General features: G+C 41.2%; 1 protein-coding gene across 15 annotated transcripts in view; it reads right to left on the minus strand.

Moving 5' to 3' along the window:
• The window catches only part of scrib (scribble planar cell polarity protein), a 93,642-nt gene extending 76,942 nt beyond the window's left edge, over window positions 1-16,700 (minus strand). For all 15 annotated transcript variants that reach the window (XM_036596924.1, XM_036596911.1, XM_036596914.1 and 12 more), the window contains exon 1: window positions 15,392-16,700. In XM_036596924.1, coding sequence (XP_036452817.1) covers window positions 15,392-15,550 — 159 coding nt within the window. In that variant the 5' untranslated portion in view covers window positions 15,551-16,700. The remainder of the gene's footprint in view (window positions 1-15,391) is intronic.
• Window positions 16,701-17,026: the final 326 nt, after the last annotated feature.

Raw genomic sequence — 17,026 nt, forward strand, 5'->3', positions numbered from 1 at the left:
CTTGTGTCAGTGTGCGTCATATGAGTCACAAGGGAGAACAAGTGAGTTGTATGGAGAAAATACCAGTAGCGTATGGACAGCGTCCGCACATTTTGTGCTAATTATGTTTATGTTCAGGGTACAACTCAGCTAAAACCACCGCAATATATAACTGCCCTACAGCAAAGTTCAATGCTGGGACCACCTGCAAAAGTGTTATAACATTACTACATTTAATGTTACATTTAACATTAAATAAAGAATTCCACAGATTTTTCTAAATTTCTGCATAATTCAATCATGGATATTAAATGGTTCCTTGCAGAGAAACATACCACCTTTGATTTGTTTACAATGGTAGTTTTAGGAACCACAGGTTGCAACGCGTACAACGCAAGCATGGCCGTTTTGTTACTTTCCAACAGGATCCTACACGTCTCCTCAGAGGTTTTATATGTAATGTTGAAGATGGCAAAAATCAGTGGAACATGTCAAAAAAGTTTTCTTTGAAGACTATTTTGCCTTAGAATGTTCAGTCCTGAATAGACTTTAAAAAATACGGAGTATCTTGAGTCTCATCTTGAGGCATCAGCCAATGTACTTGTGACAACTTGATGTAGTAACTTTCTGTGAATTCACATTTAGGGGTACAAGTCTAGTGAGCTTATTTATTAGTCTATAATCAGTTTATTAGTCTGGTTCCTGTCTAGTTATTACGGAGACCCGGAGGGGACAGAGGTAAAAAAAAATAATTAATTCGAGCGAACGCTTTGCAGTTCGTACGCACGTTTTCCTTTATTCGTGGTCATGATTTCTTAAATCGTTCCTTTGTTTTCTTTTAAACGTGCGCACGTTTTCTTTACTTCGTGGGTACATTTTTGTTTATTCGTGCTCACGATTTTCTAATTCGTTCTCTCGATTTCTTCTAATCGTTGTCATGCTTTATTTTTAACTGAATGCACGTTGTTTATTTTTTTGATTAGTGCGCAAAATCAGTGTTGTAGATACAGGTCGAGTTTTTTGTCTGGTGCAGAAGTAACTAACAGCTCCCTGACACTGTCTGACGGGTTTTGATGAGATAGATTAATAAGATAAAGAACAGAGCTTCTCATCAGGTCTGATTTTGATTTGGGGCGTTTTGAGGAAACTGCAGCTCCAATTCAAATTAAACACACACAGACCCATTCATGTGGGCTGAGGTCGAATGGCAAGAGAGTTTAACAGATCTATGGATTAGATGTAGATATGTTAATGTGAAGATGTTGAAACTCTGATCATTTCGTCCTGTAATTGTATGATGGTCTCTAACAGCGCAGTTTGACCGGGAGCAGAAACACCGTGGGCTGTTCGCTGTGAAGAGGAGCTGCAGTTTCCTCATAACGCCCCAAATCAGAATCAGACCTAATGAGCATCTCTGTTCATTATCTCATCAGTCTAATACGTCAAAACCCGTCAGACAGTCTCAGGGAGCTGTTATCAAAACACAAACAACGTGCATTCAGTTAAAAATAAAACATGACCACGGTTAAAAGAAAACGAGGGAACGAATTAGAAAATTGTGATCACGAATAAAAAAAACAAACCCACGAAGTAAAGAAAACGAGGGAACGATTTAAGAAATCGTGACCACGAATAAGAGAAAACGTGCGTACGAACTACAAAACGTTCGCTAAAATTATTATTATTTTTTTTTACCTCCGTCCCCTCCGGGGCTCCGTAAGTTATAACTTAAATACAACTGTTTATTTCTTTTTTAACAGGACAACTAAAGTTCAAGAACAAACATATCGCTGCTGTCGGAACAAAACTTTGTGTCTCCATTTTTGACGCTTTTCAGTTTTTGACATAATTAGGAAGTGCCGGTTGTTCTTTACATTGGGTGTAAATTTCATGATGAACAGACCAAAAGAAGCAGCCCAAAATGACTTGGAAAAAAGTCCATTGACTTAAACTTAAAAAATGAAAAGTTTTTTCCTTCTCTTGTAAAGTTACTATTTTGGAGATACAAGGTTTTGAACCGACAGCAGCAATATGATCTATATAAACTGACTAGGGGTGCACTGATATGGGAAAAGCAAGCTGATGCTATCAGATATTTTTCATGTCCATGTTCGCTGATGCTGATACCACACATAAATATTTATAAAATACAGATAATGGAATTATTGAATGAGATCCTTGGTATTACAGAAAAATGAAACACCTCTACAGGGTTATAAATGCAGTAAAACTAATAGCATGCATATATTTTTGCCTTGTAGCCCAGTGGTGCCTAAACATTCCGCTCTTCCAGAGAACAATAAATACGACATCAACTATCAGTTTGAATATCGTTCAGATATAAACATCTGGTCAATGTTAATATTTCTATTTTATTGAAGCAAATATCTGATTCTGATACCATGATGCAACCCTCAAACTGATCACACAGTCCTCATGAATCTCACACATGGCAGCAGCAAAGCAGTAGAAAGGAATCAACACTGACACCTGCTATGGTATTATGAGCCCCTGGGAATGAACCCAGTCAGACTGAGTTTTAATTATTCAGCCTGGGCCATCTGTGATGGAGCCTGTTTACCTTGTCATACACCTGCTGATTAAGAACAAGAACAGACAACAGGCCAAATACAAAAAGAGGAGTCTATATAGAGTGTGATATCAAATATATAGGAATATAGAGATAGTGGATAGGTAAAGGAGTCTGTGAGGGAAAGTGCAACTGTCCAAACAACGCTTAAACAGTTTTTTGTGTTTACTTTGGAACTTGTCCACTAACAAACATAAACTCCAGGACTAGTCTGACCAGTTATACCAACTCTGTATGCGTCCCTGAGGAAAATTACCTATACTGTCAGCAGGGGTGCACTGTTGATGAATTTTTATGGCTGATTTTGATTTCTTTACAGTTTATTTGCTCCTTACTTAAAGCTGGCACTTTGTGAGCCTTATGAATGAAATAAAAGGAAACACAAAGGCTGATGGGTTGGGAAAATGCAGCCAGCATGTTCTTGGCTGGCTACAATTTATACCAGGCCGCATCCGCTTCAGAGTTAGGGTACATCTTGAAAAAAATAAAAAAGAAAAAGTAGTAGTAGTAGCAGCTGTAGCAGCAGTGGGAGTGGTAAGAGTAGTAGTACTTCTAAAAGTGCATTTGATGATCTTATTTGAATAGTTATCTGAATAAGACGATATACTTTTAAGGGGTAGGGACATAGGCCTAATTTACATCACAAAATCATAACAAAAGATCAGTCAAAGTACTGTGCACCCCTAATGGTCAGTACCGCAGTGAAGCGCTTTAGCTTAAGCCCTGGAGATTGCTCGTCCATCGTCCATTTTATCTCATTTCTCACCTTTTCATCAAGAGTCTACCTCATGCACATGTAAAAATACAAACTCACACATCCAAGTGTCTCTTCAGATGCAAGGAAAAGGCTGGGGGGGGCGGTGGAGGGACAGCCACAGTCTACCATTAGCTACAGAGCCAGTAAATGATTACGGTTCTATTACCGAAGGGGAGGGTGGTTAGAGGGTGGACGCTGAAGTAGAGATACTGTGCTACAGTAGAAGTCACCTGCTGCCACCCATATTTACCTGCAAACACAGGTGACCTGTTCAATTGTCTGGTGTTCATGTGAAACGCCTGTGTGTGGCACTGTGTACGTGACAAACGTAGGCATGTTCCTCTTTCTATGAACGCACTCTCCAACACTCAACATCCAGGCTAAGAATAGCAACTCAGTGCTTCAGTGCTTGTGCGATTATTTCACTACAACAAGAACTCCCTGTTCTGAAGAGGTGAGGGGGCCTCCTGGGTTAATCCTCCTACAGAATCAGACTCCCTCAAAGAGGTGGGGGTCCCGTGGGCAGGATGTGGGGGCCAGCTGGTCATTGGCTCGGACAAAAGGCAGCAGGGTTATGTGTTACCAGCCAGTTAATTAGAGTCTTCAACCCTTCATATCAGAACCGCTATCACATTCAGCAGAGATCAGCAATAAACTTTAAAAATAACTTTAGACCCCCTAAACTCAAAGGCTAGTTGTACACGGTGAAACTTTCATGCAACTAGCTGCAGCTTCTGCAATTTGACAGTTATACAAACGAAGACTAACGCAACACAAGCTTGACCCAGTCGACGGCAGTACTGCTAATCATCTATAGATTGCATATATTGTCATGGTCATCAAGTTGGACGATTCAGATTCCAGAAACTGTGCCCTCTGTGGCTTTAAGGTGTAATTCATATTTATCCCATATTCCTTTAAATGTGTGGTCCATGTTCTAGACCTGCCCTAATATGTTGTCAGGTTTCAGAACACAGCAGTGCAAAGCCCCAGAGGACTTGCTAAACAGATAAAGCTGTGTCACTTGTGAAACATGAACATGCACTTAAATGTTTGACACTGAGGTTACATGAGAGTTGTTAAAAATAAAAAAATACTGATAATACATCCTGCCATAATTGCCAAGTAGGCTATATATATATGGTAACTTTAGCCTGTATGCAACTTAATGCAGCTATTTTATTACTTTATCAAGCAGCGATTAGTCAGCTGTAAATGTGTGATTTATTACACCTGCAGCAAGAACTACTAAACTATAGCAAAAACTACCAAAACACATCAAGAACATTAGCCTAAATGTTTATGACCAGAAACAAAAGCTTGTTCATTTTCTCTGGTTTAAGCAGGCTCTACCACACCAACTCCTGTGCCGAAACAGACTAATGGAGAAAAAAAAGTGCTGAAAACTCACTCAGACAGAAGAAACACACATATTTCCTATGTATTTCCATGTCTTTGTGAGCTTTCACTAGCATGCCACCATGCCCCCCAAATCGGAAATCAATTGGTTCAAATTATATCATTTGTTTTGATCCACAGAACTGTTGTGACTGAACAAAGCTTCAAGTTGCAGGAGGCTTTACATTATGCAACATAAGTTTATTTTGATGTCACACAGGTATCAGCTGCATGAAGCTCCAACACATAAAGCCAATTTAAAGACTCATCAGTATGTTCAGACTTTGATAGTAACTTAGTAGTTTCAGCCAACGCCTAAAAATTAAGGGGCTGAAGTCTAAGCTAGTGTACTGAAGGCAGGAGCTTTACCATCCCCCTATGATGTCACTGCCCCACCACTCATGTCCCTGCTTGGCCAGTTCATCTTGTTCAAGAGTCTCGAACGTTACCTAGTGCTGAATTTCTCAATGCTTTCAACAGGTTTAAGGTCTAAAGACTTTTAGCTTAAGAGAATCTGCTGTTCATTTACAGAAAGAAAAATGCTTTATTGATTGACACTTTCCAAGTAAAACATTTCCTCATTCCTGTGCCATGCTCAGCTGGATTCAGTTCTGAGGACTAACAGAGGACCCTCTAGAGAAGCAATACAGAAGAGAAGAAAAGTGAATGAATCCACAAGACCAAGAAGCAGTGAAGACCAAGAAAAGAGACTCATCTAAATGGTCTTCTGCAGTTAGGGCCAGTGCTCCACTGGGAGAGGAGAGTGAGCGCGAGAGAGGGATGAGGGGAATGAGTGTAGGTTTACCGCAGAGCACACAATGGCAGCTGTGATTTATGGGGATTGCTGGCCCAGTTCTGCAGGCTGCAGGGGGAAGCCCTCCCACTGACGACTCATACACTCCCTTACACACAAAAGACAACTGAACTAGTCCTAACAGAACACCCAAAATACTGAAGCATCCAAGTAATAATGTTATTATTATTATTATTATTATTATTTTCATTATTATTATTATTATTGTTAGTAGTAATAATAATAATGATGATAATAATAATAATAATAAAGGCTGACTAGTTACCATTATGTAAATGAGATCTAATCACACAGTTTCTTGTAGTCTTCAGCAATTGTTAACCATGTTAGTATCTCTGTGTGAAGATTTCAAAGAGATTGAACAATAAAAACTCTCAATAACTAAGTAAAGTCTAGCCTGAGATGGATCTTGAAATACTACAGGACTTAGAAAGACTTTAAAATCTTAGATCAAGGCCTCTATTACAAGGTAATGATATTCTTCTTACAGAGTGTCTGATTGCTGCACAGCCAGAGATTCCATGCTGTCCTGGCTCACTGCTCCATGACTGGGGGATCCCAGAGGAAAAATCTATACTGGCTTACGTCTTGCACTTTGGCTCATGAAAGAACATTCCTTTTGCTGCAACTACTTCCATGACCCACACTGAAACATATAACATATGAACTAAACTGCATTAACAGAAAATCAAGTCTGAATAAAGTCTTCAGGTATTCTGACATTTACCACTGGTTTCTAAAACTGATACTTCAATATGAATAATATTCATTGACAGTCAACTGAATTATTATTCAAACAACAACTTGATTTTCTTAAACAGATGTTTTAATTTTTAAAATCTTCCCACTTTCCAAGACATTGTAAGTTCAAGTCAAATCCTGTGTATCTGCAACCCTGCACCTTTGTCCATTCATCATGGCAATAATGAAAATTTCAATGACGATTAGGCCCCCACATCTTTGCTGTTGTAACAAAACTTTGAAATATTATCCAATTCTCCATTTGGGTAATTTTTTACTGTAATTTGAAAATGCCAGCTAGGATTCACACTGTGTCAAAATTTTACGACAAAAGAGCCATAAACAGATTTAAAATAAAATATTACCTGACTGAAGTTAAGAAATGTCTTTTTCTTGTAAAATCACTTTTTGACCATACAAGATTTTGTTCCGAAAGAGAGAATTTGCACCCGTTCACTTACTGCTGGTAATATAAAGCATCTTTACCTAATGTATGTCGCTTTTAAATTTAGTCATTAAACACAGCCACTACAGAAGCGGTATGATCTGCTAATAACAGCGTTGATCAAAGGGCTGATAACGGTTGCACGTGATGCATCACCGTGATTACACCGCGTAAATCGAATCCTGCATCATAGGCAACAGAACTAAAGGAGCTTCCCATTCATCAAGATAATAATGGCGAGATAACAGCAACCTCCGGAGTCCAAGTTACCACAAGAGACAAAGAGGTAAGATGCAGGACATGATGCATTGTTTCCAGGCCTAAAAGAGTAAAGATGACTATAGAGCCCTCAAGTGGAGACCTCTGAGGAAAACGTGACTCGCACACAACAAGGCAGAGTGTGTGTCTGTGTGGGAGGCATTTGAACATGTTTTCACAGACGAATGAAGCCTTAATCTGGCCCAGGGCAGGGGACACAAAGACGGGATGTTAGGATGTTGGGTGGGGGGGCCTCTCTCATAAGGACATGCTGTTCGCCATTAAACAAATGTGTATGTAATACAGCTACGACCTTAGATGTCACATTTCCTGTCACGTATCAGGTGCATGTATCACAGCGCAGGGCCAAGTTATATTATAAACAATTTTTAAATGTTTACGTTTACAAACATTTGGCTAAACGGCAAACTTTCTTCATGTGTGGTTTATAGGCAAAATAAGATACTAATGAAACTTCATTTTGTGACAACTGTGCAGGGGAGTAACAGTACGTGTATTCGTCCTGAATAGTCACGGTACGTGGTATTTACAAAGACTGATAAACCTAATGAAAACTAAATTTCATTTGCTGTTAACAAATTAGCAGTGGCGGCCTGCGGAGGATATTTGTTCGGCAGGTAGCACCAAACGATCCAGTCTACTGAGGATTCACAACCGTAGCTGTGTTATAACTTTTGACCCCCCATTAGCTGTGAGGCTGAGTGTGAGGTGTTTGAACAGTAAACAAGAGGTGAGGAAGGCAGCTATCAAGGTGAATAAAAACAGAGAGGATTTAAAAAAAAGCTGAAATTAAATGAATAAAATGAGACCCATTCCTATCCACAGCATTTTTGCACCTGTAAAGAGATTCGGCACAAAGCCATACAAATTATTCTCTGTTTTCTTTGTTGCTAACTACGAAATCACAACTAAAGTAAAAAATAGTTAAAGTTAGTGACTTTCCCCATTGAGTGCACATGACCCACACTGCAGGCTGTACCAACTACCTCATGGGAGACTATGACACTACTGTCTGTTTAAAACAATTGAAAAGAAACGTCTTAAGCATTTGGGGATTTTCATTGCTTTTTTTCCACCCACTGTACTGAACCCGTACCAAACCGTGATGTCAAAACAGTGTTGTGAATTGAGCCATGACTTCTGTGTACTTTCACACCTCATACAACAGTGCTAGGTAAAAAGGAGGCATCAAAATGCTTCAAAAGGTCACCTTCAGTCTGCTGTAGTTAAATGCCTGTGTGGATTACACTACATGAGTATGTGTATGGTATTGTAGGCCAAAAATAAATAAAACAACAAAACAATGCAAAACACATACAAAAAAAAACACGTAGCCTATGTAGTCTGCTCAGCATCATTTTACTATTTTGCTATAACCAGAATCTAAGTGTTACTGTGCTTCAGGGTATACTAGCAGTAGAAACCTTTTCCACCAAAGCGATGATGAATGTGGCAGATGGATAGAAGTCCAACACATACTAGTCTGGTGGCAGAGAGAACAACTAAAACTGCAAATGTAGAACAGAGGAGGGTGGGGTGCTGCTCACCTCAAACTTGTTCTGCAGGCACAATTATTGCAAAATCACACTCATACCCAGGGCATTTAAAGGATAATGAGCATTAGCATATTTTAGCCTATGATAGGGGTGGGAATCTCTAGGCACCTCACGATTCGATTATGATTCAGAGGGCTGCGATGCGATTATAAAACGATTATCGATGCATCTCGTGCATCTATTTTCCTCTATACAAGATTTCTATTTTCTTACTGTCTGAGGACTCTGTAGTTTTAAAGCCAAGTATTTGTAATGATCCATAATGCATTTACTTCCAATGTCTTTTATTAATAAAACAAATGGAAGTGATGCGGCAAGTGAACTAGAAGACTCTCATTCACTGCTGTTGTTTGGAGCGCATGAGACGCTGCTGCCACTCATCTGCGATAAAATGCGCTGTTACGGTGAAATAAGATCCAGTGGTGATGGATGTCCACGCAGCACGTAACAGCCGTCCTACCCATATTCTTTAGTGATTTTATAACTTCGGTTTTGGTCTCGTAGAGAGTTTGGGGATCACTGTGTCAGTAAAATATCTTCGAGACGTGACGTGTGCAACATAGCCTGTTACGCAACGACTGAAAACTGACGTGCAGACTGCAGGTCATCTAGCAACGAGGTTTCGCAGAGTGAGTAGCAAACAAAAAAGGAAAAGAGAAAGACATTTGGAGACGAATGGACTTATTTGCATTTATAAGCAGCGCAGTTGGTTTCCTGATAAATGGATGGATTCCTGTTAAATCTGCAACAAAGAAACTGTCAAACACTAAAAGAGTCGCACAGCTGAACTCGCTTCTCTTTTGTATTTTCCCGTTCCATCTTAAATAGCGACGCATTTGCGTTCTGGCACCTCAGGCAGAATTTAAGGTGGAACGGAAATATTTGAACAAGAAGCTGGAGAATGAGAAGTGACTTAAGCCTCGTAAAACAGTCGAGCTTTGAGAGACATTTTGCAAGAAACTATTAAACTTTTGTGGGAAAGTTTTCTGGCGGAGTTGGAAGAAAAGCAGCTATAGCTAAAGCTTAAAGTAGAGCGAAGTAAATCTGCGTTTTCGTTTATATTTTTTTGTCTATACTAGAACATTATTACATACTGGACATACTGGACATTAAATGTTGTGGCTCCCAAGGTGGTTTGATATTTGTTGAAAGGACAAAATGGCTCTTCTTATCATTTGTGCTGTGACTCCTGACCTAACCTGGCTTTTAATGCAGAGGGAGCCGGTCGGATTTCTCACTCATCCAGTAGTGTTTTTGTGTCCGGGCGCTGCACTTACCCACTTACAGGTTCCTCCCTTTGCGCTCCGTTAACATTACGTTACAAATTTAGATTTAGAAAAATTGATTTTTGACATTTGTGAATCGATTCAGAATCGTTCACGTCCGCATCGCGATGCATCTAAGAATCTATTTTTTCCCGCACCCCTAGCCTATGACAACATGCTGACTGAGATGTCAGGGGTTGAGTAATACAACACACACACACACACACAGCTGTAGTGTCTTTCCACCAACCTTGACTATAAAGTCAAAAAGACAGCTAATTTATTCAGCTAATTTGTATATTAAGTTTTCGTTAGATGAAAAAGTTTCTCCTTTTCTTCAGAGTGCCCATGAATCATAGTTGACAGACACACACATAATGAAAACAAAACTGTGACAATGAGGCTGAATGTTTAATACATGCAACTGGGTGGTGGATGTCAGATTAGCTGGAAGAGAGTACTATGTAACCTGTCGCAAGATCTGGCTCAACCGTCAAAGCTTAAGAGACTTTCTCCCTCAAAAAAACATCAAACCCAGCCAAAAACAAGGTGTTCCACCTGCTCTACGAGTGAAAAGTAGCATATAAATGATTAACATGGGCTTACTCATATTTACTAGAGCTTTTCTGGTTTGTGAGTGGCTATGAGTGAGCAGGGTTAATCCAGTTAGCCCTCAGCCTTGTCCCTGACACTAGAGTGAGGCATTCAGTGTGTACAGCAGGCGCTTAGCTGACACACAAAAGACATGTTAAGGAATGGTGTGGATTATGGGATTGCATAATGAGAAAACAGAGGCTGAAGCTTCACAATGATTGAGAACAGGAGGGTGTAATGGGGAATTCCTCTTCAGCTGTCTGGCACAACTCACAGAGCATGAGCAGAAGCAGCAACTGTAACGACGAGTAATAAAACTATTTAGCACTGCCACAGATTTTCCCATGTAAATCACTCCTTCCTTTGCATTTCTTTGCCACATGGTCCAAGAGGGCTAATTCTAAAGAGGGTAGTGATCCAAAAACTGATACAAAGTGCTGAGATAAAACTGCTATATGCCCAAAAGTATCTAGACAACCCTTCCGAATAAAGAAACTATAAACAGAAAAGCACAACCAATAGAACTGGATGCTCTAGAGCAACCATGCCCAGTGGCAAGTGTCTGCTTGGGGGTATAAAGCCCCCTGAGCATTAGTCATCTCTAAAGAGATGGAGCATCATGAAGTATGTTTGAGATTTAGATTCAGAACTAAATCATCCAACATCCATACTTGACTTCACTGATGTTTCTGTGGCTGCAACCAAATGCTCACAGCAATATTCCAAAGTCTAGTGAAAGCTTCCCAGAAGAGTTGAGTTGTTACTGCAGCAAACAAACTTCCTATTAATATATTAATTGATTGGGACATGGTGTACACAGAGGATAATGGTTTCTAACCACTTTTGCTATTTCTCCTAAAGCTGCAGAGGCTTGATGGACATAAGCTGCCCAGGTGGGGGCACAGAGCCCTAGGGTGAACTTCATAAGACACAGCTCGAGCAACTAAACCTCCATCTGCTCCGACTGATGCAACCTGCCAGCCCCTGTCTTGCACTTACACTCTTGCACAGACACAAAAGTTAATTCAGCCTTTCATTCAGTTCATTAGGCAATTGCCAGTTATTCTGACCTTTGTGGAACAAGTATATTTGACCTCAGTCACTTGACATCTTTAAAGAAATACTTCTCCATTTTTCAATATCATCTTTATTTGCCACATCTGTGGCATATGGTCAATTACCTCAGAAAATCATTTTAATGTGTTCCCCCTGAAAAGAACTAAAACCAGTTGACTCAAAATACACTTATGACAGAAGCCAATGGGCAGATGCGTCATAGGCTGGACTATTATTTTAATGGCTATGTATAGTCCCTGGTGTAGTAGGAAGGAGCCTGACCTTACTTGGCATTAAACATAAAGCATATGCTCTCAAGTGGTGCCATGAGCTGCAGGTCCCTAGTTATCATTAACAACACAGGACTGTTCATCATGGCAATTAATTAAATAAAATCAGCATTAGCACACAAATCCCTGAATGTGTACGACATGCCACTTGAGAGGCTTTGCTGACGTGTGCCAGAAAAGCTACCACAAGCGATCACTCATGAATAACAGTTAACTGGGGGGTTATGGCCCAAGAAGATTACACCATCTCTCACACCACATGGCAGAGTGACCACATACTGAGACTGACCATATGGCGCACTCAGGACAGAAGAGCTACAGTCAGTTTCGGACAACGGCATGAGCTACGCACCACCAGGCAACGACATAGGCTACCAATCAGGCGCTACAGCTAATTCCGCAAGGCACTGATCAAATTTCACACCACAGTACTTTCTAAATATATCACAGCATCATATGTGATGATGTCAAATTTGCATTAATAAAATTAACCACTATCCTTTAAGTACTGAAGATGACTACAATATGCTCTGAAAAGCTTACAGTGATGTAACAAATACCGATTATGATACAATGTTGTCATATAGCTCACCCCTAATCATAGATAAAACCCCACACCATTAAGTCTAAAGCATTAATATTGTTGTGCAATACCAACACCGATATAGAAGATATACTGCTCATGCATAACTACCACTGTCCAACCTGTCCAATAAAAGGTCTAGAAAGCTAATAAATTTAAAATGTCACCCATAATAAAACAGTGTGAAACACATTCAATTTCAATCCATCGCTCAAACCTATGTTACTACTTCAAGTCTGCTTGCAACCAGAACAAGATTTCTCACTCTATTTCTCTTCTTGCTGCAGGCCGAAGGGCGTCCATATGCCTGCTGTCTACACACCAAACACACACAGCTCTGAGCTCAAGGTCTGATCTGTCTGGTTGCATCAGCAACTCCACATCATGGTCAGCAGCTCTTATGCTGTTCTGTCTGACCCGGTTAGCTACACAAGCAGCAGCAGCCTTGCTAGCATGCATCTGTGCCTTCTGACAGTGTGACTGTACACAACACAAGCACCCTTCTGGCCCTCACAGCAGGCAGACTGAAAAGGCTACCTGAGACTATGACGTGCCTGGAGGGGTCAGTTAGCAAACTGACTGTAGGTTTGAATATTATGTTTAATTTTGTGCTTGTGTGCTTCAGTAAACACTTGCTGAGGGCTACGGCACTTACCAGCCACCCTCCCACCCACCTGTGCAACTTCAGCACATACAGAGGCCTCAGATAAGACATACCGCGCTTAGTATTGACACTACTAGAGCTGACTAGAAGCCAAGTCAACAGAATTCTCACACACACACACACACACACACACACTCCCTCACAGGGAGTCTAAATTAAAAAGGCGAGGCAGAAAGTCTTTCAGAGAAGTATGTGACACAGACGTACAGCAAACTGGACTGTCCTCCGAGGAGAGAAGCCAGCGCCCGATTTACCAAACTTTAAAACCCACAGCAGTAAAATAACAGGTTATTCTCATGTCCCTTCAGCAGTCTGCATGGCCTGTGTCACGTTTTAGACCCAACATCCAATGTGCACCACATACATCACTCTGTGTGTGGTTATTAGCATGATAATATACACCAGGGTTTCCCAACCCTGGTCCTGGAGGCCCACTGGTCTGTGTATTTTAGTGCTTTTCCTGCTTTAACACAGCCATTTAACTCATTTATGGGCTGTTAATGAGCTGATTAATTGGATCAGGTGTGTTGGAAGCAGAAAATAACACTATAAACAGCACAGCACTGGGGCTCCTGGACCAGCGTTGAAAAACACTCATTTACACTTTTCATCCAAAAGTTTGTAGACACCCACTCATTCAATATTTATTTTGAAATCAAGGGTGTTAATAGGGAGTTTGTCAGGCTTTGCTGCATTACCAGCCCAAAGCTATGGGGCTTTATACCCCACTAGCTGACATATGACAAAGGGCATATTGGGCATATTGAGCTCATCCTTGGCTGCTCCAAGGCATCCTATTCTTCTGACAATGCTTTTCATTAGAGATTATACAAATTATATATGCACAATTGAACACCTGTGTCAGCAACTAGTGCAACTAAAAGTAGCTGCATTCAATAGTCAGAAGGGGTGTCTGGGTACTTTTGGACATATATTTTACGTCTACTTTATGTCTAACTTACTGTTGGCACTTTTATCTTTCATATTATGCCCTTGATGTGCATAAATGTTGGGCGGTTGTTGAGCTGTAACAATACAGTAATTGCCTATGATGGAAAACAGCTACAAATCAGAGCAAAGTTCTAGCTTTTTCAACAAACCTATCCTATTTAAAGATCATGAGGTACTCCATAATGTTCACTCATCCTCTCAGTTCATTAGGCAACCACAAGCGATCCTCATCTTGGTGGAACAAGCTTATAAACCAGCGCTCCAACATCAGCCACTTGACAGCTTTCACGGAATATTCCAGTGTTTGTCAATCTAATCCTTATCTGCTGCACCTGTGGCATAGAGTCACTTATAATAAAATGACAATTTTGATGCGTTTCCCTGTGCTTAAAAATGGAAACCACTCAAAATACACAAAGAAGCCAATGGGTAGACGTTTCATAGTTTGAAAGGTAGGGAGCATTTTTAATGGCTTAGTATAGTGATGTGCATAACTGTTGGACAGCGATTGGAGCTCTAATGGCACAATAATTGTCTGAAAATGGAAAAGAACTGCTGTGGTGCAAAAATAAATCGGACCAAAGTTCAGTACAGCCTTATTGCTAGGGAGTTGCTTCAAAGTCATCCTTTTTTAAGATCATGAGGTCTCCCACAATGGTACACACAGGCGCTTAATCTTCATCTGCACCCCAACAACAACCAGGGCCCACTGCCTCCCAACAGTAAGCTGGGCCACAAGCTTAAAGGGGAAGTCCACCAAATTTTCAAAATGTCTACATATTTAAATGGCTGAGATGTAAACAAAGGCATTCAGAGTGGTTGGATGTGAAATCCTCCATTCTAGAGAAACCTATTGAGTCAGGATTGTTGACAGTGATGATTATAAGAACCAAACGACTGAAGAGTTTAATGCCTCTGAAACCTCCCTCACAGAAAGTAACTCCATTAAACAAGTAGCTATATGCTGCCTGATGTCTGACACATTGTTTTATGATAGTTTTGTGATAAAGTCCTGACTTAAAATGCATTAGAATCCAATTATTTTAATTTATTCATGGCGGAGAAGTACATGCAGCGTGTTGTAAGGCAAAATAGTCCTTAAAAAACATATTTATTTCAGATTTGTGACTATTTTACCATCATCAACGTTACATATAAAAACTCAGAAGGCATGTGTAGTTTCACTGGTGGTTTTGGGCAATAAATTAAATAGCTATATGTGTGTTGTAGACATCAGGACCCCTGGCTCCCATCACCACCACTGCAAAGAAATCAGAGTCTGCACATTTTAATAGAGTGAACCATTTCGCATCAAACCACTCTGAATGACTTTATTTACATCGCAAGGACTGAAATTTCCCAAAAATTTGAAAACTAGTGGAATTCCCCTTAAGTAAGCTGCCACCACGTCGCTGGTGATGTGTCTTACCTTGGGCAGTTCTCTCAGCTGGTTGGCATCGAGCAGTAACTCCTCCAGGCTGCGGCTGTAGCGGTATATCTCATCGGGCACGGTGTGCAGAGAGCAGTGCCGCTTGTCCACCGATTCTACGTGGCGGTTGCACCGCCACAAGGGGATACACTTCAGCATGGCCGGGGGGGAGGATACCGGCGCCACTCAGGCTCTCTGCATTAGAGACGGTGGAGGGAGAAGACGGGGATGAGGAATGGAGGAGTGTCGGTACGTGTAAATCCCTCAGCTTTATCCAAAAAGCGACAAACACAGTGTAAAAATCCCCCTCCAGAGGCGGGCAGCTAGGTCCAGACTCCCGTTGTTTCGAGGGAGGGAAACGTGTTCACGTCACACAACAGCTCTCCTCATGAGAAAGAGCAAAGAAACCCAGCAGATTAAACCGAAACCCCTCCAGTCACTTACAACTTTGCAAGCATACAGTAACCACAAGCTAACACTCCTTTAAAACAGCCTGTTAAATAAAAAGCCGTACCAACAGTCTTCAAGCTAAGTAGTCATAAGCGCTGACTAGCGCACTGTTTAGCTAGCTAACTAAATGCGATTGTGCTGCGAAGAATAGTTACCCAGGACTCTCGTCGCTGTCTTATCGTCAACAACAGACAGCTATAATGTGTTTATAACCCCATGGACCTCAGAGTTTCATTCGCGTTAAACACAACGTCTTCCTACATACTGTAGCCTGTTACAAAGCCACAGCTCGGGTAGCTAGCTCGAGCTAAGTAACGTTAGAGTCTCGTTTAAAAACAACGCCAGGGAGCTAACCGATTAGCATTCCAGCTAACGCTGCTACAGTGTTCACATTCAGCTAGTCAGCTAAGCTACCTGTACTGACAACATAAAAACAGCACGCAGAACTAACAATAAAACAACGCGAGAGTGTACATTTGAGTAAAACGGGAAGGAAATGCTAGTTGACGGAGGTGAAGGTCTGGTTAATGTTGCGGGCGAACACAGCGAGTCCCGCCGGTCCGGTCCAGCGCCGGGCTCTCAGCCGTAGGGCAGCGCAGGCAGCCCGCAGTGCGAGAGGAGACCGAGTCTAGTCGAGCAATCCGGGACAAAAGCGTCCGTGTTGTCGTTACTCATATGGCTCACAGTTCACCGGCTGCTGCGTTCAGGCGCCGGAGAGTCTCTGCCTTTTTCTGTCTTTGTTTTTAAGCCCAATACTGAGGTGACTGAGGGAAGAGGAGCTCCGCTTCTATCGAAACCGTCCACAACTCCGCCTCATCTTTGTGAGCACGGAGGAGCGCCGTCTACGCCTCCCCCCACCGCCCCTCCCTCTCCCTCTCCCTCTCCCTCTCCCTCTCCCTCCCTCTCTCTCTCTCTCTCTCTTTCTCTCTCTCCGTGTTGTGTGACTCTCTCTCTCTCCTTCTCCTGCTCTCTCTCGGCCAGTGCCGTTGTGTTGTACGCTGGTTCGCTGTTTTTCTCCAGATGAGGACACCTAGGAGTGAGGAGGACAAGCCGCTCTCAACAGAAAGCTCCCTCCGCATTCAGACATTCTCGAGTATAGAAAATATAGAACACATATATATATATATATATATATATATATATATATATATACATATATATATGTATATATATATGTGTGTGTGT

This window comes from Colossoma macropomum, unplaced genomic scaffold, assembly GCF_904425465.1.
Source record: "Colossoma macropomum unplaced genomic scaffold, Colossoma_macropomum, whole genome shotgun sequence".
NCBI lineage: Eukaryota > Metazoa > Chordata > Actinopteri > Characiformes > Serrasalmidae > Colossoma > Colossoma macropomum.